Source organism: Chiloscyllium punctatum, chromosome 29 (genome assembly GCF_047496795.1).
Source record: "Chiloscyllium punctatum isolate Juve2018m chromosome 29, sChiPun1.3, whole genome shotgun sequence".
In the NCBI taxonomy this organism is placed as follows: domain Eukaryota; kingdom Metazoa; phylum Chordata; class Chondrichthyes; order Orectolobiformes; family Hemiscylliidae; genus Chiloscyllium; species Chiloscyllium punctatum.
The window spans coordinates 60,519,354-60,542,633 of record NC_092767.1 but is presented as its reverse complement, the minus strand read 5'-3'; the positions used below and the strand labels follow the sequence as shown (position 1 = coordinate 60,542,633).

Here is a 23,280-nt window from a genome sequence, read left to right as displayed (position 1 = left end):
GTCACTGCCTGCCATTCCGAAATAGAGCCGTTTATCACTACCCTTTGTTTCCTATCAGCCAACCAATTTTCAATCCAATCTAGTACTTTGCTCCCAATACCATGTGCTCTAATTTTACTTACTAACCTCCTGTTTGGGACTTTATCAAAAGCTTTCCGAAAGTCCAGGTACACTACATCTACTGGATCTCCCTCATCCGTGGGATCTTTCTTCCTTTTAGGAATGAACTGATCCTGCAATTTCTGCATTATACTCAGAAATATCCGCCATTGTTCCTCCATGGTCATCCCTGCTAAGGTATTGCACCATTGAACTTTGGCCAGCTCCTCCCTCATAGCTCCATAGTTCCCTTTATTCAACAGAAGTACTGTCACTTCCGACTGTGCCCTCTCCCTCTCAAATTGCAGATTGAAGCTTAATGTATTATGGTCACTACTTCCCAATGGCTCCTTCACTTCGAGGTCCCTGATCAATTCTGGTTCATTACACAACACCAGATCCAGAATTGCCTTCTCCCTGGTTGGCTCCAGCACCAGCTGCTCTAAGAATCCATCTCTGAGGCACTCCACAAAGTCTCTTTCTTGAGGTACAATACCATCCTGATTCTCCCAGTCTACCTGCATGTTAAAATCCCCCATAACAACTGTTATGTTTGCGACAGGCCAATTTCAGCTCCTGATTCAACTTTCATCCGACATCCAGACTACTGTTTTGGGGGCCTGTAGATGACTCCCAAGAGGGTCTTTTTACCCTTAGTATTTCGCAGCTCTATCCACACTGACTCTACATCCCCTGACTTTAGGTGCCCCCGTGCAAGGGACTGAATATCCTCCCTTACCAACAAGGCCACCCCACCCCCTCTGTCCGTCAGTCTGTCCTTACAATAGCACGTGTAGCCTTGAATATCCATTTCCCAGGCCCTGTCCCCATGAAGCCACGTCTCAGTTATCCCCACAATATCGTATCTGCCAATTTCCAAAAGAGCCTCAAGCTCATCCATCTTATGTCTAATGCTTCGTGCATTCATGTATAGTATTTTTAATTTGTTACTGTTCTCACCCTTCCCATCAACTCCTATTTCACTCAACCTTACAGCATGATCCCTTTCTGAGTTTTCTGCCTCATTGATACAGTTGTCTTTCTTGACTTCTCTTGTTCTAACTTTCCCTTCAATTTCCTTTTTAAACATCCAGTTTGTCCCCTCCCCCCCCCGCTACTTAGTTTAAACGTAGCTGTGTTGCAGCAGAAAACCTGCCTGCCAGAATGCTGGTCCCTAACCTATTAAGGTGCAAACCGTCTCTCTTGTAGAATTTATGCTTACCACAAAATATACCCCAATGATCCAAGAATTTAAATCCTTGCTTCCTGCACCAGTTCCCCAGCCACACGTTCAAGTCCATTATCTCCCTATTTCTGGCCACACCAGCCCGAGGAACTGGAAGCAAACCGGAGATAACCACCTTGGACGTCCTGCTTTTCAGCCTTCTTCCGAGTTCTCCGAAGTCCTGCTGTAGTATGTTCCTCCTCTTCTTCCCGACATCATTTGTGCCGACATGTACCACCACCTCTGGCTCCTCACCCTCGTCCTTGAGGATTTCCTGCACTCTGTCCGCGATGTCTTTCACCCTGACACAGGAAGGCAACACACCATCCTTAAATCCCGTCTGCTGCCACAAAAACCCCGGTCAGTTCCTCTCACGATGGAGTCCCCTATTACCACGGCTCTGTGCGATGGCCGACTCTTCCGCTCTGCCTCTGCGCCAACTTTTGATTGACAGACCTGGCCACCTTGCGAACTGGCAGTGTCATCAGTCTCTACTGTTTCCAAAAGCTTCAACTTGTTCCTGACAGGTACTTCTCCCGTGGTCTCTTGCACCTGTCTCCTCTCTGCCTTCCTCATCATCTGCTCTCTTCTGCTCTCTTCTGGCATGATTGGTGTAATAACCTCACTGAAGGTCTTGTCCAGAAAGATCTCGTTCTCTCGGATGAGCCTAAGGTCCTTGAGTTCTTTCATCAGCGCTGCAATATGCTCGGTCAATAGCTGAATGTGCACACACTTTCCACACTTATACCAGCCAGACACATCAGAGTCATTGACCTTCCACATCAAGCACGTAGTGCACTGAACCAGCTGGGCAGTCATGACTTCACCCTCTTCAACTGTGGCGTAATCACTTCACTCAACCTCCTTGTCAAAGACTCCTGAGCTGAAGCCTCACTCTTCGATCCAAACTTCCTTAGACCCTCTTTTTGTGGCAAGTCTGTGGACTCTTAATTTAGGTTAGAGGAGGAGGGAGGGAGGGAGACCCTACTTTGTAGGACCTGGGGTTTAGAACACCCCCACTCTAATAGCAATCACTTACCTTCCCGACCGGCTTTGCGCTCCGCCTGAACTTCCGCCCAGCTCCCGCCGCTCTCTGCTGCGAAAAGACCGTTGGCGTCGAGATAAGTTCTTTATATAACAATCACTTACCTTCCCGACCGGCTTTGCGTTCCTTAGCTATAAGGAGAGGTTGGACAAACATGGATTGTTTTCACTAAAGTGTCAGTGGCTGAGGGGCGACCTGATAGAAGCATATAACATTATGAAAGACATGGATAGGGTGGACAGTTGGAGTCATTTTCCCAGGGTGGACATATCAAAATACTAGGCAACAAAGGTTTCATGTGAGAGGGGGAAAGTTTAAAGGAGATGTGCAAGGAAAGATTTTTTTATACTGAGGGTAGTATGTTCCTGCAATGTGTTGCTAAAGGAGGAGATGGTGGAAGCAGATATGATAGAAAAGTTTAGGAGGCATTTAGACAGACAAATGAACAGGCAGAGAATGGAGAGATATGGACCATGTGCAGGCAGTTGGGATTGGTTTAGAATAGCATCATGGTTGGCACAAACATGGTGGGCCGAATGGCCTGTTCCTGTGATGTACTGTCTGTGTCCTATGTTCCATGTCAGTGCTGAGGATGTACCCTGCATTGGTGGAGGGTCGACGGTGAGGGAGTGCTGCATTGGTTGTATGCTGTATTGTTGAAGAGTCTGTATTGTGCATGTACTGCATTGTTGGAGAATCAGAATCGAGAATGTACTGCATTGTTGAAGGGTCAGTACTGAGGGTGTGATGCATTTTTCAAGGGTCATTGTTGGAGGAGTAAAGGAGTGTGTTGGATGATCAACTGCAAACATATCGAATGTGGAGCAGGCTTGAAGGGCTGAAAGGAATAGGGGAAGGCAACGGCCTGGTGGTCTTATCACTGGACTGTGAATCCAGCGACCCAGGTAATGTTCTGGGGACTCACCATGACAGATGGTGGAATTTGAATTCGATATAAATGACCACAAAGCCATTGTTGATTGTCAGGAAAAGAACCCTGGTTCACTGATGCCCTTTAGGAAAGGAAACTGCCACCCTTACCTGGTCTGGCCTACATGTGACTCCTGACCCACAGCAATGTGGCTGTCTCTCAACTACCTTCTGGGTAATTAGGGATGGGCAATAAACGCTGGCCTAGCCAGCAACACCCTCATCCCATGAATAAATCAGGAAAAAGAGATGGCTTTCTCCTGCTCCTGTATTCCATGTTTCTTTTGCTGACGGTGTATTCCTTCCTAATGTTGGAGAGTCAGTGCTGAGGAAGTGCTACATTGTTAGATATACTGTTTGTGGAAGAGATATTAAACGTGAGGTAAATATGTTTGCTTATGTGAATAGGAAAGCTCTCATGAAATTATTTCGCAGAGGTGATGGGGTGTTCTCCCAGTTATTTATTTATTGTTCAATCAGAGTCAAGTCGCCTGCATTCATTAGTTCCCCATTCACCATCTTCAACATTTCCTCTCTCCACCATAGGTGATCAGTAGCAGCAGTGTATACCATCTACAAGATGCACTGCAGAAACTCACCAGTGCTCCCTCGAAAGCAAATTCCAAACCCATGACCATTTCTATCTAGGAGGGCAAGGGCAGCAGATACATGGGAACACCGCTACCTGCAAGTTCCCTCCAAATCACCATTCTGACTTGGAACTGTATCACTGATTGTTCAATGTTTTGAGGTCAAAATCCTCAAATTCTCTCCCTGACGCTTGTGGATCCAGCTACACCACGTGGACTGCAGCGGTTTAAGAAGACAGCTCACAGGGCAATTAAGAACGGGCAATAAATGTTGCACAGACAGTGACCCATGATGTGAATGAATAGCAAAAAAATTCACAAAAATAGATAACTGATCATGGCTGTTAATAGGATGTTGCCGTGTGTGCATTAGCTGCTGTTTGTTACTGAAGAAGGGCTTATGCCCGAAACGTTGATTCTCCTGCTCCTTGGATGCTGCCTGACCTGCTGCACTTTTCCAGCAACACATTTTTCAGCTCTGATCTCCAGCATCTGCAGTCCTCACTTTCTCCTAGTTTCTTACTTTACAACAGTGACTACCATTCATAAGGAGCCTTACGAGATATAAAGTACTTTGAGATGACTGGTGGTTGTGAAGAGAAATCTGTAAATACAAGCGTTTCTTTTCTTTACTCAGTGACCGGTAGGGAATCGGGTTTCGGGGTTTTGGTTGCAGAGGAACTCAGCCCCAGCCCCCCAGCCCCTACCAGCACAGTTCAGATTACAGCACAATAGGAGCTGGAAGAGTCTGGACCTGGGCTGGTAATGGTCTGATCCCACAAATTGATTGAATGCCATTCAAACAATAAATTAACAAGGGGACTGTTGTGGTGCAATGGTAGTGTCCTTACCTCTAAGCCAGGAGGCTTGCATTCAAGTCCCACCTACTCCAAAAATGTATGTTCACATCTCTGATAGAAAATATCAACAATAATGAAACTTGTAACCAGTGGCAGTAGCTGCAAGTGTTGGGCTGGTGAACAAATCAGATTTGTGGCACAGAAACTGGCCTTTGAACCCAACTGGATTAGAAATTTTCTAATCAAGCTGATTAGCGATGTTATTACACTCTTCTGGGACTGGAATCTAGGTCTCCTGGCTCAGAGATAAGGACAGTACTACTGTGGCACAAGACCTTATTCAACTGGTCAGTCTTCGATACAAATCTCCACGGAACTTTTTTAAAAATTTAACTTAATTCACATGTATTTCTATTTATTTATGCCTCATGTGTTCATCTAGCTTCCCCATCTGGATAGCTACGCTATTCATCTCAGCAATGACATGTTAGCACATTCAGTATTCTAACCAGTCTCTCCATGATGACATTTCTCCTGAATCCTGTTGGGTTTACTGATGATTGCCCTGCTTATGACCTGAGGTCTTGTCTGCCCACATGTGGGAGCATATTATCAGAGTCACAAAGATGGATACAACATTGAAGGAGTCTATTCAACCCATTGTGTCTGGGCTGACTCTCTGAATGAGAAATTCTCTCTGTGCCTTTCCCCCATAGCCCTTCGTTTACACATAATGACCTCGTCCCTTCTTGAAAGCCTTGATTGAACCTGCCTCCACAACACACTCAGGCAGTGCATTCCATATCCTGGTAGGAAGATGCCATGGCCAATCTTCCTGTTCTGCCACTAACTCCAGAGGAAAGCTTGAGTGTCCTTGGCAATGTTTCCTCACGGCCACTCCTTAGAACTTGCAGCAGTTGTTCCTCAGAAGCTACAACACTGCTGTCTCTGTCACCTCTCCAGCTAAGGCAAGACCAATGGGAAATTTTAACTCTCCCCTCATTCTTTCTCCCAAAATGCATCACTTTGCACCTCTTTATGTTGAATTTCATCCACCACCCCCTTTCAAAGCTCTTCATAATTTTATAGACCATCCTTAATATTCCCTGCTCCAGTAAAGCGTGTCCTCTCCTGCCTGTTGTTTCCTGATGGACTGAATGCCTCTATTCCTGTAAAATTCTTGCTTAAGTTTGCTCCTCCTCTGGTGCCTCGATATCCATTAATGTCAGACAGTCGAGTCTTGGTCAACAACGTTGAGAATGTGGTGCTGGAAAAGCAAGTCAGGCAGCATTCGAGAAGCAGGAGAAACGACGTTTCGGGCAAAAGTCCTTCATCAGGAAGGGCTGAAACGTTTTTGCCTGAAACGTTAACTCTGCTGCTCCTCGGATGCTGCCTGCCCTGCTTTTCCCACACCACACTCTTGACTCTAATCTCCAGCATCTGCAGTCTTAATTTTTGCTGAGTCAACAATTGCTGATTTGGGGATGTGCGCTTATTAAAGTGAAGGCTTTGTGTTTGTTCACATTGGTCTAACTATGTTTCTCTCTCTCTTTTTCTTCACAGTCCCTGGAAAGCACCCGTCGAATGCTGCAACTGGTGGAGGAGGTATGAGGCCAGCAATAATTTCATTTGTTTTCTATGTTGGTCAATTCCTGATCAAGTCAAGGCTACATTCCTGGGAGATTTTGTCAGCAAGACATGCTGTGCAGTCCAATGAGAGTTTTAAATCAGGTTGAAGATGATTTGAGAAAGCAGAAGCTCCTATGTGACTGGTTGGTGTGTGGTACACTGCTGACGGTACAACTCAACATCTGTCAGCCACACATCAAATTTGACAGTGTGACCAATCACTAATTTATACGATGATTAGATTGAGTAACAATTCTATCAGATTTACGCGATGGGATAGGATGCCGATGACGCACTAATCCTCTGCTTTGAAACAGTGAGACTGACCAGAAATCAATGAAACTAGCTATACATCTGCACTGAGAGAGAGCCCTACAGCTCTGATAAGCAATACCACATGGATCCATTTGCTGTGTTAGCCAATGCCAGCCAAGTAACCTCAGCTCCCCTGGGCTAGTTGAAATAAACCAAAGTTCCTGTTGCTGATTTGTCAGTTCTTCCTGTTGGGAAATGTTCAGGCACATGAGGCAGTTTTGTCTGTGATATTCCCTCTGGTTGAATCCACCCATGTGCAAGCACAGACTGCAGTTGCCAGTTTTGGTTTGACATATTCCACTTCCACTTATTCAAATAATCCTGTTTTCCTCATCGCCAATAATTTATAACCAGCGATGAAAGTTTCCAAAGAGAAAATAGCAATTCTTTTAACACCCCAAAAGACCTTCCTGCCAAGTTAAGTGCTGTTAACTACAATGCTGTTGTACCATTAATCAGAAAATTCATCCCTATGTCTGATTGAATATGCAAACCATTTTCAGCTGATCAAGGAGAGCTAGCATAGATGTGTCTGCTGAATTTGATTTGAGGAGCAGGGGTCAGAGTTCTAACTCAGGGCCCACCATAATAGGATGGGGACATCTCTGATTGTTCATCCATGTTTAGAATGCCAATGTGTGATTGGGGATATTAACTCCCTCCGTTGCAAGGTGCTAAATGATTCAGGAACAATTACTGAGTCTCACAAAGCTTATGTGTGTTTTATCTGACATGGTTTGCTAAATGTAATTTAAGTAAATGTTTATTTTAGGACTGCAATTTGAACAGATTATCTGTTAGTGCTGTACTTGAAGGGAGCATTTGTCAAGTAGATCATCAAACCATTCATCCCACCTTATATGTTCACTATCTGAGCCACCACTGATTACCCATTTGTTTTTCTCATCATTGACATTGTCCACTATTCCTCAACTGGTCAAAACTGCAGAGCTGAATACCAGCAAATCTGTCCACCAATTTCTTCTAAAGCATCCTTTGTAATTCTCAACTTCACTTGCCAAGACATTGTTGGCTTCATCAGTCTCTTCAACAGTGCTGCTGCTGTTTGATGCCCTTGTACCACCAAACACATTCTGGTCTCATAGCTGTATGTGTTATTTCTTTGGTTCAGTTCTTACTTACAAAACTTCAAAATCGAGAAACTTGTGCATTTGTCATTCCTAGACCATACACCTTGGCCATTCTGGGAACTTGTATATGGTCAGTCCTGGACCTTGGCTCATTGGCTGTTCCGAGCCATGCTCATGAGCCATTCCTGGACCTTGCTCATTGGTCACGTCTGGACTTTGATCAAGATTAGAATGGTGCTGGAAAAGCAGCAGGTCAGGCAGCATCCGAGGAGCGGGAAAATTGACATTTTGAGCAAAAACCCTTCTTCAGGAAACCTGGACCATGGCTCATTGGTTGTTCTGAGCCTAGCTCATTGGATATTCCTGGGTCTTGCTCATTGGCCATTCCTGGTCCATGCTCATTGGACATTGCTGGGCTTTGCCGATTGGCAAATTATGAACCTTGGTTTGAGAAACCGAACTGAACTAGCCATATAAATACTGTGGCTACAAGAGTGGATCGGAGACTAGGAATACTGCGGTGAGTAACTCACTTGCCTGGATGGGTGCATCTCCTGCAACACTTAAGAAGCTTGACCCACTCCAGGACAAAGCAGCCTGTTTGATTGGCACCACATCAACGAGCGTCTATTCCTTTCACCACCAATAATCATTTGCAGCAGTGCATACTATCTACAAGATGCACAGTAGAAAATCATGACAGATCCTTCAATAGCACCTTCCAAGCCCACAGCCACTTGCATCTAGAAGGACAAGGGCAATAGATACTTGGGAACACCACCATTTGCAAGGTCCCCTCCAAGCTACTCACCATTCTGACCGAGAAATATATCACTACTCCTTCAGCATCGCTGGGTCAAAATCCTGAAATTCCCTCTGTAAGTGGGTCTGCTTACAGTGCATGGACTGCAGTGATACAAGAAGGCAACCCGCCATCACCTTCTCAAGGGGCACGAGGGATGGGCAATAAATGCTGGCCCAGTTAACGACACTCACATCACTCAAGTGAATAAAAAAAAATTGAAGGATTATCCTCTCTTCATGACAAATCTCTTTTGATCCCCTTCTTGTGCAGTTGCCTGTTTCCGAGGCTGAACCTGAGCAGCTCATGTGTTTTCCTATTCTCTCTAGGCTTTGACATTCAATCTGTAGCTTCTGTCCTGACTCAATCTCCTGTGTCCTCATCTTCTTTTGAACAACCACATACAACCCTCTGTGGCCTCCTGCTGCAGCCTCGAGACATTCAGTGACCTTGTGCCAAACCCAAAGGCTGACATGGTGAAGATCCTGGGTTAGTGGTGCAGGAATGAAGGGCTTTTGCCCGAAACATTGATTTCGAAGCTACTTGGATGCTGCCTGAACTGCTGTGCTTTTCCAGCACCACTAATCCAGAATCTGGTTTCCAGCATCTGCAGGCATTGTTTTTACCTTGGCGAAGACCCTTTCACACTGTGATACAGCTGACTGCAGACAGGCCTGCTGCTCCCAGATGACCATATTCCCATTGTCTAAAACAGCTGAACTCCCGGGAACCAACAGGCTGGTAGACCCAAACAAAATGTGGGAATACAAGTCAGTTTTCATAATGTAAATTGGGGAGCCATTGCCATGCGTGTTGAGACCAAGCGATAGTGGAGCTTGGTGTGGCCAGCTTCCGGATACAAATTGAAAGGTGGCAGCATGACAATTACATCCCTGAATCTGAATCGCTAAACACCCACAGGTAAAGGAATGGTCATTGTGTTTTTCATTATTTGTGATGTCCATGTAAAGCAACCGAATTTAAAACTGCTAGATGCTTAAATTGCTTTGAATGAACCAATTCATGACTGCAGCAGCTACTTTGCAATGATTTCCTTGTTTTCTTGTCACAGACTGTCATTGAGCTGCTAAATTTTCCCATTCTGAAGACGCCGACAGCATGGTACTCAATCCTATTGATGTTGGAAAGGGTTGTTTTGACTGATTGTCAACATGAATTTGAATGACAGAGTCAAATGTTTAAGTGTTATGTGACAGCTAGCTGAAATGTGATGCATTTCAAATGTCCTTGTGGCCATCTACCCTATCTCAGCAAATTTGCAAGCTGTGGTCTTAACCAATGCTCCATTAGGATTGTGTGTAGGTGAATGGTAAGGAGGAAGCCAAGTCTGTATAACATCCCTGAGGTCAGTTGGACTCAAGCTGGTCTCAGCTGATTTTTACCAGCTTTGATATCAGTGAGGCTCCCATTACAGAGGGCCAAGAACCTACAGACCTTGAGAAGACACAGCTGAGCAAGGTCATCAGCAGCGAGACATGGTCTTCAAATTGAGGGAGGTCCTCCATTGTCTGAAGCCAATTGACTGGAGGGAAAAACAGACTGGTTTGGAAAGGCCAGATCGTATTGCTACTATTAGATGTTCCAGGCCTCAGGCGCATTCACCCCTGCACCTACTGTTCCCACTAAAACATCTCCATCTACCCCAAACCTCCTGCCCATATAATTCAGTACCCTGCCCGATCCCCCGTCCTAATCTTCCCCCCTCCTCTTCCCATGCTTTCCTCCTCCTGTTCCCTCATATACTTGTACCGCACTATGATCTGTGCCCACAATGTTCCCCACAGCCCCTGCCCTCCCCCTACAATCTCCTCTTCCTCCTTGCCCTCTTCACCTTCACACCCGTCCCTCACCCACTCCATTTCCTGTCTAAGAAATAAGCATCCAGATGATCAGTGTACCACGTTAGCTGAGGGTTAGATATTGGGCAGGACTGAGCTCAGCTTTGAAATTGTGACTTGGTGTCATTTAACCGAAGAGTTCTGGTTGTAATCACTCCTCTGCAGGTCGACCTGGCCAGCATTACGGTATTCCCCTGCACTGCACTGGGTGATCCGGCCGGCATTGCGGTATTCCCCAGCACTTTTCTGGGAGATCCACCCGGCATTACGGTATTCCTCAGCTCTGTGCTGGGTGATCCACCTGGTATTGCGTTATTTCCCAGCACTGCACTGGGTGATCCACCCGGCATTACGGTATTCCCCTGCTCTGTGCTGGGTAATCCGCCCGGCAGCCCGATATTCCCCAGCACTGTGCTAGGTGATCCACCCAGCATTACGGTATTCCCCAGCACTGTGCTGGGTGATCCAACTGGCATTGCGGTATTCCCCAGCACTGTGCTGGGTGATCCAACTGGTATTACGGTATTCCCCAGCACTGCACTGGGTGATCCACCCGGTATTCCGGTATTCCCCAGCACTGCACTGGGTGATCCACCCAGCAGCCCGATATTCCCCAGCACTGCACTGGGTGATCCACCTGGCAGCCTGATATTCCCCAGCACTGTGCTGGGTGAGCCACCCGGCATTACGGTATTCCCCAGCACTGCACTGGGTGATCCACCCGGCATTACGGTATTCCCCAGCACTGCACTGGGTGATCCACCCGGCATTACGGTATTCCCCAGCACTGCACTGGGTGATCCAACTGGCATTGCGGTATTCCCCAGCACTGCGCTGGGTGATCCAACTGGTATTACGGTATTCCCCAGCACTGCACTGGGTGATCCACCCGGCATTACGGTATTCCCCAGCACTGCACTGGGTGATCCACCCGGCATTACGGTATTCCCCAGCACTGCACTGGGTGATCCACCCGGCATTACGGTATTCCCCAGCACTGCACTGGGTGATCCACCCGGCATTACGGTATTCCCCAGCACTGCACTGGGTGATCCACCCGGCATTACGGTATTCCCCAGCACTGCACTGGGTGATCCACCCGGCATTACGGTATTCCCCAGCACTGCCCTGGTGTTTCAGTGCAGTGCATTTTTAAGTTTCCAGAGTTTAAACCTACAACCTTCAATGTCACAGACAAGACTGCTCCCTAGTGAACCTAGCATGTGTGACACTCTACCATTTGCTATATGTCCTTTTTTTCTCACCTAAGATGTGAGTTATAGACATAGACATTAGGAACAGCAGCCAGCCATTTTCCCCTTAGGGCTTGCTGCACCATCCAATATGATCATGGCTGATCATCCATCTCAAGGGCATCATCCTACTTTCTCTCTATACCCATTGATACCGTTAATATTTATAAATGATTAATCTTTGTCTAACCCTGTTAATGTTTTTCAAGTGTTATCAAGGTCAGCTTCTGTTACCCATCCCTAATTGCCCTTGAACTGACTGACATAGAGTTATAGAGATGTACAGCACGGAAACAGACCCTTCGGTCTAACCTGTCCACGCTGACCAGATATCCCAACCCACTCTAGTCCCACCTGCCAGCATCTGGCCCATATCCCTCCAAACCCTTCTTATTCCTATATCCATCCAAATGCCTTTTAAATGTTGCAATTGTACCAGCCTCCTCTACTTCCTCTGACAGCCCATTCCACACACATACCACCCTCTGTGTGAAAAAGTTGCCCCTTGGTCTCTTACATCTTTTCTAGTTCTGGACTCCCTCACGCCAGGAAAAAGACCTTGTCTATTCAGCCTATTCATGCCCCTCATGATTTTATCAACCTCTATAAGGTCTCCCCTCAGCCTCCAGCGCTCCAGGGAAAACAGCCCTGGAGTATTCAACCATTTCCCTATAGCTCAAATCCTCCAACCCTGGGAATGTCCTTGTAAATCTTTTCTGAACCTTTTCAAGTTTCACAACATCCTTCCGATAGGAAGGAGACCAGAATTGCATGCAATATTTCAAAAGTGGCCTAACCAAAGTCCTGTACAGCCGCAACATGACCTCCCAACTCCTGTACTCAATACTCTGACCAATAAACGAAAGCATATCAAACACCTTCTTCACTATCCTAGCTACCTGCAACTCTACTTTCAAGGAACTATGAACCTGCACTCCAAGATCTCTTTGTTAGCAACACTTCCTAGGACCTAACCACTAAGTGTATAAGTCCTGCTAAGATTTGCTTTCCCAAAATACAGTACTTCACATTTATCTAAATTAAACTCTATCTGCCACTCCTCAGCCCATTGGCCCATCTGATCGAGATCCCATTGTAATCTGAGATAACCTTCTTCGCTGTCCACTACACCTCCAAGTTTGATGTCATCTGCAAACTTACTAACTATACCTCTTATGCTCACATCCAAATCATTTATATAAGTGACGAAAAGTCATGGACCCAGCACCGATCCTGACTTGCCTGGCCATTTTGGAGGGCATTTAAGACTTGAAGTCACAGACGGGGTAAGGATTATAGATTTCCTTCTCTAAAAGACATTAGTAAACCAGATGAATCTTTTTAATGACTATTGAGGATGTTTACATTTTTATTGGACTCGCTTCTAATTCTGGGTTTTTAAATTAAAATTTCACCGTGTGCTATGGTGGGATTTGAAATCATGTGCCCAGAACATTAGCCTCATTCTAGATTACTAGTCTAGTGCCAATGCTACCTGTGATTGGGGCTAGGAAATCCTTGTGGTCTTGTGGTTTCGTGGACAATTTTATTAGGTTAGTCGAATAACCAGTTTCTGGGGTTCAAACCCAGGATTTTCTAGGTTCCCCACAATTTCTGAATGCACCAGAGGAGACCCTCCCACTCCCATCTTGACAAGGGACCCAATAACTGTGCAGAATGTAATAAAGATTCTTTTATTAAACTGATATTGGACCTGAACAGGTGTCATCCAGTTATTGAACTACTGAAAAGAAGAGTTTTATAATAATTAATTTAGCAAACTGTTGTTGATGCATGGACTCTGTCTAATGAGTAACTGGGTACATGTCCCAGTTAATACACTTGCAAGCAGCATCTGCTGTGTGTGTGCTGCTATTAATTGTAAAATGTAGCAATTCAATCAGGAAACCTTTTCCTGGCCTGTCTGCAAAGGGAGGATTACTGGCCTGAAATCTTCCGCCAGGCAGCAAGATTTACTGTGGCAGGATATATTTGCTGGCGAGTGCATTTTCACCTTCATTATCCAAATTGTGCATTTGTGTGCTGTGGTGGGATCATTCACAACATATAGATTGTCAGAGAGAGCAAGCAGGACAAATCTCAACCCAGAGTCATGTAAAATAGATCCCATTGTTACTATTATTGAGATCATTTGGGAAATGGAATTAAATTAAAAGATTAAATTAAGTGCAATTAATGTAGATAGGTATTAGATAGCTGATGCAGATATAATGGGCTGAAGGGCCTCTTCCCATGTTGTAATACTCTATTACTCTATGACTCTGCTCTGTGTGATGTAATTAACTAAAGCACCATTGTAACATATGGCAGACTAGCAAAATAATGCAGTTGCAACAGGATTGGTGTTCTCCACTAACAGGAGGCTGCTGCCAAGCTAAAACTGACATTCTGTTTAACACACACATTTGTAATTTGGTATATAAATTTCAGTGTCCATTTGCTGCCAGATATTTGGGCATTACATCCTAAGGACTAGCAGGTCATATCAAACAGCACATCACATAACCAGGGCTTTTGTCCGACACGTCGATTTCGTTGCTCGTTGGATGCTGCCTGAACTGCTGTGCTCTTCCAGCACCACTAATCCAGTATTTGGTTTTCAGCATCTGCAGTCATTGTTTTTACCTACATCACATAACTGGCAGAGTGCTTATCCGTACAGAAGCCTATGCTTGAAAAACATTGTCCAACGTTAAAGTGATTCTGTGACTGGGTAATATTTGCTGAACAACCCAGAGTGTGCCAAAGTGACACTAACAGCCAATTTTAAATTGTTAATCAGTCTTGCAGTATAGCTTGCTAAAAGCTTCATAAATACTTATGTAGAGCCAAGTCCTCTGCAGGCAAAAGGAACCTGTCCAGACATTGTATGTTTAAAGCTTGAAGGATGCCAATCCCTGGTGTCCATAGCACATCTTGAGTTGACTTGCCTATTTAAATTTGAACAAAGGCTGTGAGGGTAACTATTCCCTCGAGCGTTCACTTTGGCAATATCGTGACAAATCAGAGTCTACTTGCCAACTAATCAGCAGCCTATTTTTTTCATGCATATAAATTGCCATTCTCTTTGAAATTTGGTATTCTCGCACTTTGTCCTGATGAGTGAAAAATGAAAAGCCTTGCCGTATGTCTCTCACCTCAGCAATGTTTGCTTGTACTGAGGCTACTATTTTCTCAGCAGTTTTTGAACATGGTTAGCCTCAGGTCTTTGCCTTATTTCTGAGCTGATCCCATTAATCTAGCATCCCCTATCCTAATGTTCTCTTGGCTGGCCTGGCAGAGTTCACAGTCCAACTTTACGTCCATAACTCTGCTACCTTTCTGCCATTTCTCACCAAGTCCTGCATGCCCATCATTCATCTGATCCCAAGCTCTTTGGAGATTGAGTTCTGATCATGGGTTTAAATTGTTCCATGCCCTCACTCCTTATCTTTCCTACCTTACTTCGAAGTTCTGTATTCCACTGACTCCAGTCTTTTGGCAGTTCCACACTGGAATTCCCTTCTTGTAGAATCAAACAGACCCTTCAATCCTACTTTCTCCCCACCCCCACCCTCCTCTAGTTTATCTCTCCACGCTTCAGGCTCACTGCCTTTATTCCTGATGAAGGGCTTTTGCCCGAAACGTCGATTTTGAAGCTACTTGGATGCTGCCTGAACTGCTGTGCTCTTCCAGCACCACTAATCCAGAATCGGGTTTCTAGCATCTGCAGTCATTGTTTTTACCTTCAATCCAACCAGTCCATGCTGAACATAATCCCAAACTAAACTAGTCCCACCTGCCCGCTCCTGGCCCATGTCCCTCCAAATCTTTCCTGGTCATGTAGTTATCCAAATGCCTTTTAAACAAAACCTGAATTTATAGAATCACAGACATTATGGCACAACAGGAGATCATTCAACACAGCATGTTTGTGCTGGCCTTTCCCAGTAGCTCTTTGGGATTGTGTCATACAAGCAAGGAACAAGAGTAGGCCACTCAGTACTTGACCCTGCTCCACCATCCAATGAAATCATGGTTGATCTAATTTTAATCTCAACTCTACATTCCTGCATATCCTTGCTAATCATGTATCCCTTTGGTAATTAAGAAGTTACCTTTCTCTGCCTTAAAAATATTTGAGGATTCTGCAACCTTTGTCTTTTGAGTAAGGGAATTCCAAAGAATCACAACCCTCATATTAAAAAAATCCTCAGAGTCATAGAGTTGTTTAGCACAGAAACTGACTCTTCAGTCCATCTCATCCATGCTGAGCAGATATCCTAAAGTAAGTCTAGTCCCATTTGCCAGCATTTGTCCCATATCCTTCTAAACCCTTCCTATTCATACACCCATCCCGATGCCTTCTAAATGATGTAATTGTTACAACGTGGAAGGTCGAACATGTCTGTTAATTAAAGCAAACACCCAGAAAAGCTTGCCTTGCCTCATAATCTGTTAAAATGTGAGTGACAGAGAACTCCCAAATCCCACTATTTAAAGAAAATAGCATCAATTTATTTTCTAACCCTAAAAGTAATCATTAAACAAAAGCTATTCACAAATCTAAGCCCCCCCCTTTCTCTTAACTGCTTATTATCTGACTCCAACTCTACAAAAATAATTTGCTGTTCCAATAAGACACTTACATTAACTTAATCTCAAACCACACAGTCTCTGTCGTCTTCTGTGTTTTTACTCTTCCAGCTGATGATTTGCCTGGGTCCTCGTCTTTCTTTTTACTGTGAGTGTGTTTTATTGAAAAGGTACCTTTGATAGACAGTATTTCCTAATTTCTTTGGCAGCAAGATGTTAGATTGGCAGTTAGGTCTCCAGCAGTTTCTCTCTCTATGACAGTTGCTCTATGACCAACTTTCAAAATGCCTGCATTCTTTATACCCCTAACATCGGATTGTCTCATTGATTTGATGTTGGCAAAACAATAAATTCAAATGTGATTGGGTTTTAGTATCCTGGGGCATAATTTAAACTGATTGACAACAATTCAAATATAACCAAAACAGCAACCAAAGGTCAGGTATCTATTTCAAAGCCAAATGTTACATATTTTCAATTTTCCAGTACACTCTGGGACTGCCATCTGGTACAGGTGCTTGCAATCTCTTACTTCAGAACTGCATTCACTCTTTCTTAAAGGTACAGTACATGCTTTCAAATTCATAACATAATTACACAAGCCTTCACTACCTCCTCTGGCAGCTCATCCCATACATGCACCACCCTCTGTGTGGAAAATCTGCCCCTTCGGACCATTTTAAATCTTTCCCCTCTCACATTAAACCTATGTCCTCTAGCTTTGGACGCAACTAACCTTGGAAAAAGATCTTGGCTATTCAACCTATCCATGCCCCTCATGATTTTATAAACCTCAATAAGGTCACCCCTCAGCTTCCGATGCTCCAGGGAAAATAGCCCCAGCCTATTCAGCCTCTCCCTGTAGCCTCAAACCTCCCAATCCGACAACATCCTTGTAAATCTTTTCTGAATCCTTTAAATTTCACAATATCTTTTGTATAGCAGGGATAGCAGAATTGCATGCAGTATCATCTCTGTCTTAAATAGGCGACACAGTATTTTTAAACTATGACCCTTAGTTCTAGATTCCCCACAAGAGGAAACAGCCTTTCAACATCCACCAATCAAGTGCCATTAGGGTCTTATATATTTAAATCATCTCTGACTCCAGAGGATACAGGTCTAGCCTGTCTAGCTTTTCTTTAGAAACAATCCTTTCCTTGTTACTCCTGTGTTTGTGAACTGCCTGTTAACCATTTTTCTAGATTACAGGCCTCAGTCAATTCTTGTTCTTCTCATGGTTGTTCTGCAGAATTGGTTTAGGTGTGCTGAAGGATACAATAGTCAGGGAATAATATTACAGAGAGGTAGACTGTATGGCCCGTCGTGCCTGTACAAGCACTAGGAAAGAGAGATCTTTCCAGTTAGACCCCACTCCACTGCCCTTTACTTACATTTCTGCAAGATTTTCCTCCTTCTGTGCTTCCCCAACTCGCTCTTGAAAGATGTGATTGAATCTGTCATTCTGGAGCGAGTAGACCCAATGGTTTAGAACAAATGAGAACAGACAAAGCAGATGTGATGCCAAAGTTCAAAGGACAAATATAGTCAGAAGCCACGTTGCGAAGGTGTTAACAGGAAAATTTCAAGCTCATAACAAAGAAAAACTACTCCCAGGATGCTCCGCTCTATTCACTTGCCAGTCCAGCCCCAGAAACCTGGAATGCAAGTCCCAATCAATGGAAGAAAATTAAGGTCTTGAAAATTGTGGATGCCAAGGCACATTGCTAAAATCTCCAATAATACACCATGTGACAAATGAAGAGGTACTTCAAATTGCAAACACCAAAAGAACTCTAAAGTGGCATCTGGACAATAAATCTCAGTATTCCAACCGTTTGATCAGAAGTTACAGAGATCTCTTCCAGAGGGCAAAATGGAGCGCAACAGAAAGAGGGATCATTGTGTTGTAGTCATCCATGGAATCCATCTGTGATGCCTTGGGTACATTCACTGCCCTGAATCCTTTTTATTAGTTTTAGTCTAAGCTACTGATACCATGTGGGGAAGGATGACGATGCAAAATCTCTGGCAGAATGGTGCTCAGTGATTAGCACTGCTGCCTTACAGCGCCAGGGGCCCAAGTTCGATTCCAGCCTCAGCCTGTATGGAGTTTGCACACCCTTCCTGTGTTTGCGTGGGTTTCCTCCCACAATCCAAAGATGTGCAGGTTAGGTGAATGGGCCACGCTAAATTGCCCATAGTGTTCAGGGATTTTGTAGGTTACGGGCATTACTCAGGGGTAAATGTTGGAGTAGGGGAATAGATCTGGGTGGGTTACTCTTTGGAGGGTTGATGTGGACTTGTTGGGCTGAAGGGCCTGTTTCCACACTGTAGGGATTCCATGAGGAGAGGCTGAGTCTTGGTAAAGAGGAAAAGATTATTATATGGTACTTAATAGCTAATTATGCTACATCTGAGGTGCAGGATTATCTTACAAGGAACAGTCAGGCTCAATGTAAGGGTAAGTGCATGTTACTGTGACTGAAACGCCCTAGTACACACAACAGACTAAACAAGTACAACACTGATGATTGGTCAGTTTCTCCTAAGATCAGTCTTTCATGTCCTCAGGGGTGGAAATTATCTTGTGATCTCGGTTAACCCTTTCAGGTCTTAACTGTCTGATATAACAGGACTATCTATAGTTGGATGACAGATGCCATGGAGTGGTACAGAGGAGCTACAGCAGAGGGATAGCACAAAACAGGACAAACAAGGCACACCATGCCAGCAGAACTCCTGTAAGGGTAGCTACAAACAGCAACGTTGAATCAGCAGCCACCATCCTTTAAGGTAGTGAATTGTCTATGTTAATCAAAATTCCTCTTTTGTTTCCAACTAGTGGGCACAATTTCTCCAAATCCACTCAGCCAACATCTATTATGATTTTGAATACTTCTATTAAATCTGCCCTTAACCTTCCCTGCTGGCTGGAGGACAATCGCCAGTGATCAGGTATTATGTATAGCCTCGTAATTGCTAAAGGTCGGTGACATTGAACTAGGATGCAGAGACTGTCTGGGGAGGCTGGTGATTTGTGGATGGCTGCAATGATCAATCTCCACGTGATCCCGAAAGCTTAATGAATTATTCACGTATCCATTTGAACTGTCAGCTAAGAAGTGAAAACAAAGAGCCATTGGCAAACCAACCATCATGCCTGATTCTGAATTTGGCAGCATGGGATCCTAAGCCAGTATGTGTTCCTGTGAATGAATTAGACCATTTTCATAGAGTCATAGTGTTTTTGCAGTATGGAAAGAGGCCCTTTAGCCCATCGTGCGCCTGCCGTCATCAAGCATCCATCTGTTCCAATCCCACTTTCCAGCACTTGTTCTGTCGCCTTTTATCTTGTGGCATTTCAAGGGTTCATTGATATCGTTCTTAAATGTCTACAGGGTTCCTGCCTCCACCACCCTCTTAGGCAGCTTATCCCAGATATCCACCAGCCCGCAGTGAAAATTCTTTTCCCCAAATCTCCTCTTAACTTTCTGCACTTCATCTTAAAACTGTGTCCCCAGTTATTAACCATCTACTAAGGGGAAACGTTTCTCCCTGTCTATGCATGTTATGCCTCTCAGAACTTAATCAGATGCTCCCTCAGCCTTTTCTGCTGTAAGGAAAATTAACCAGCCTATCTAGTCTCTCTTCATAGCTGAATCACTCCAGCCCAACATCCTGGTGAATCTCCTCTCTCGTGCAGTCACATACTCCCTATAATGTGGCAACCAGAACTGCATTCAATACTCCTGTGATGGCCAAACTAACAGGATACACAGTTCCATCATAACCTCCATGCTCTTGCACTCAATGTCTTGACTAATAAAGACAAGTATATCATATATCATCTTAACCACTATTTTGTTCTTTACTTTTCTGTTTTTTTTTGCTGTTTTCTGGAACATTCCACTCTCTCTCCAACTCCATATGGAGCCCATGTCACTCAGGAAAGTAGAAGTGGAGAATGTCTAACTAGTGAACTGAACAGTATAACATTTAAAGAATCCGGAGCCAATAAGAGATGACCTTGCTGCTGGATGAGACACACCCCTTGTCAGTTGCCATAAATCATGGCATATATGACAAGGCAACATATAAGAAGACCACATTTTTCTGGCCCCATGTTTTTTCTATACTCAGCAAATAAATTGACCCTCCTTTTTCATCCAAATATGCTGACATTAATAATCAGCCCCAGTCTTTCACTCCAGTAAATGCACAATGTATTTACCCTATATCAAGCTCACAATTCAAGCCCTGTTTTTAGACCACTCTTTCAAGCCTTCAGAGGTCCACTTTGACTCCAACAGCCATGGTCTTTATCCCAAAAGGTTTACCTTTTATTCTAAGACCAGGTCCCCTCGTTCTTGACCCTACAACCATGGAAGAATATCCTTTCTGCTGTCTATCCTCTTAAAATATTGTCAGTTCTACAATGTCACCTTTCATTCTTCTAAGCTTTGGAAAATGCAGGCTCAGCCGCCTCAACTTCTTCTAACAGAACATTCCCACCATTCTGCCTAGTGATCGTGCTTCTCTCTGTCTCTCTCTCTCTCTCTCTCTCTCTCTCTCTCTCTCTCTCTCTCTCTCTCTCTCTGGAAAGTATAACCTTCCTGAGGCAAGGGGCCAGAACTGTACTCAGTACTCTGACTGTGGTCTCACAGTAATCTATTCAGCTGAAGCAGGATTCTTTGCTCCAACAGCTCTCCGTGGCGAGGAGTTCCAAGGAATCAAAACTCTGAGATAGAAATTCCTCCTCATCAAGGAATTACATTGACATCCCTTTGTTCTGAGACTATGCCCTCTCATCCTAAAGTCTCCCATGAGAGGAAACATCCTCTCAGCAGTAACCCTTGTCAAGCCCCTTAAGCATCGTATGTTTTTCAATCACCTCTCATTCTTCTAAATTCCAATGAATAGAGTCCTAATCGGTTCAACCTTTGCTCATAAGACAATCCCCCATAACAGGGATCATCCTTGTGAACTTCCTTTGAACTGTCTCCAGTGAAATTATATCTTTCCTTAAACAAGAGGACCGAAGCTGCTCACAGTGCTCCAGAGAAATGTTACAATTGGACCCCAAATCCAAACCGTTAATGAAGATAGTGAAGCACTGCTCGTTGTGGTGCCCTGCTGATCAGAGCCTGACATCCTGAGAATGAGCCATTTATTCATACTGTCTGCTTTCTCGCCTGCATGAGGATAGAGCATTTTACCCCCAATCCCATGTGCTTTAATTTGTTTACAAACCTTCTGGGTGGGACTTTATCAAAAGCCTTCTGATAATCCAAGTACACCAAAACCATTGGTTCCTTCTTATTGACTCTGGTATTAACAGCCTTAAAAAAAACTCTATCATGCTTGTCAAATATGATTCCCCCTTCATTCAGTCTAATCAGATAGTTCTTTTGTCAGTATCCAGTAACCATATTCTTTATGATAGATTTTACTAGAGCAGTTCAGAGGCTATGAATACTGTGGTGGGTAACTCGTCTCCTGACTGCCCAAACCTGTTTGCCATTACAAAACACAAGTTGGGAGTGTGATGGAATATTCCCCACCTGCCTGGGTGGGGGGCAGCTCCAACAACACCAAAGAAGCTTGACTCCATCCAGGACAAACTTGATTGCTACCACATCGACAGAGGTCCACTCCCTCAGTTACCGACACTCCGTAGCAACCTACAAAATGCGCTGCATTAATTCACCAAAAATCCTTAGCACCTTCCAAACCCACAACCACTTCCGTCGAGACAGACATGGACAGCAAATACCTGGGAACACCTCCACCTGCGAGTTCCCCTCCAAACCACTCACCATTCTATATTGCCATTTCTCCAGTGTCGCTGGGTGAAAACTCTAATTCCTCCTTAAGGGCTTTGTGGGTCAACCTGTAACAGGTAGGCTCCCGCTGTTTAAGAAGGCAGCTCACTATCACCTTGTCAAGGGCAACTAGAATTAGAATTTAGGGAACTACGGAAATGGGCTGGGGAATGGGACTAGCTCAGTAACTCTTTTGGGAGCTTATCCAGACGCTATGGATTGAATGGCCTCCTATACTGTAAAATTCTAAAATTCTAACTAAGGACGGGCAATAAATGGTGCCAACGAGCCACGTCCACATCCTTTGAGTGAATAAAAAATACATTTCCCTATGACTGACATCAGGTAATAGTTTCCCTGTTTTCCCTCTCCCTGTTTTAAACCATAGGGTTAAGTTTTCAACTTTGCAATCTGCAGGCACTGTAAAGGAATTTTGAAAGATGATCACAGTACACCGACCATCTCTATAGCCATCTTCTTTCAACACTCTGGGGTGAAGGTCATCAACTCCAACTTCCACTCCCATTTATTTCTCCAATGCTACATTTTACTGAGACTAATTTAGTTCAGTTCCACACACTCACTAATTCCTTGGATCTTAATTACTTCAGGGCCATATCTTGTGTTTTTCTCTGAAGACAAACACAAAATAAATATTTAACTTCTCTGCCATTTCTCCATTTCCTATTATAAATTCTCCTGTTTTTGATCTAATGGATCCAGATTTGCCTTTGCTTCTGAAAATTTTTTACATATCTAATTTTACAGTCTGTTTTTTACGTTTCTTGCTGTTTTAAATTTCTGTCCTATTCTCTCTTTCTTTATCAATGTTTTTGATCCTCTTTTGCTAAATTCTAAAATTCTTCCAAACCTCAGGATTATAGCATTTTTTGGCAAATTTATGGACTTCTTCCTTTGATCAAATATTGTCTTGAACTTTCATTGTTAGCCATGTCCCTTGCACCTTTCCTGTTGGGTATTTTTGCCTCATAGGAATGTGTGTACAAGCATTAACTTTAAATTGCTTATCTACTAGAAAACTTCTGATGTATTTTTCTAACCCTCTACTGTTGTCTGTCTCTCCATTCCTTCACAATTCTCCTGTTTTGATATTAAGTCACTAGTTCCAGATTGAATTACATCTTTTTGAAGCATAATGGAAAATTCTCTCAAACTATCGTCACTGTTCCTTAGAGGTGTTCTACAAAAATATTATTAATC

At 44.0% G+C, this 23,280-nt stretch overlaps 1 protein-coding gene across 2 annotated transcripts in view; it reads left to right on the top strand.

Moving 5' to 3' along the window:
* The window catches only part of LOC140454451 (synaptosomal-associated protein 25), a 220,666-nt gene that overhangs the window by 109,423 nt on the left and 87,963 nt on the right, over positions 1-23,280 (top strand). For both annotated transcript variants that reach the window (XM_072549202.1, XM_072549201.1), the window contains exon 3: positions 6,253-6,294. In XM_072549202.1, coding sequence (XP_072405303.1) covers positions 6,253-6,294 — 42 coding nt within the window. The remainder of the gene's footprint in view (positions 1-6,252; positions 6,295-23,280) is intronic.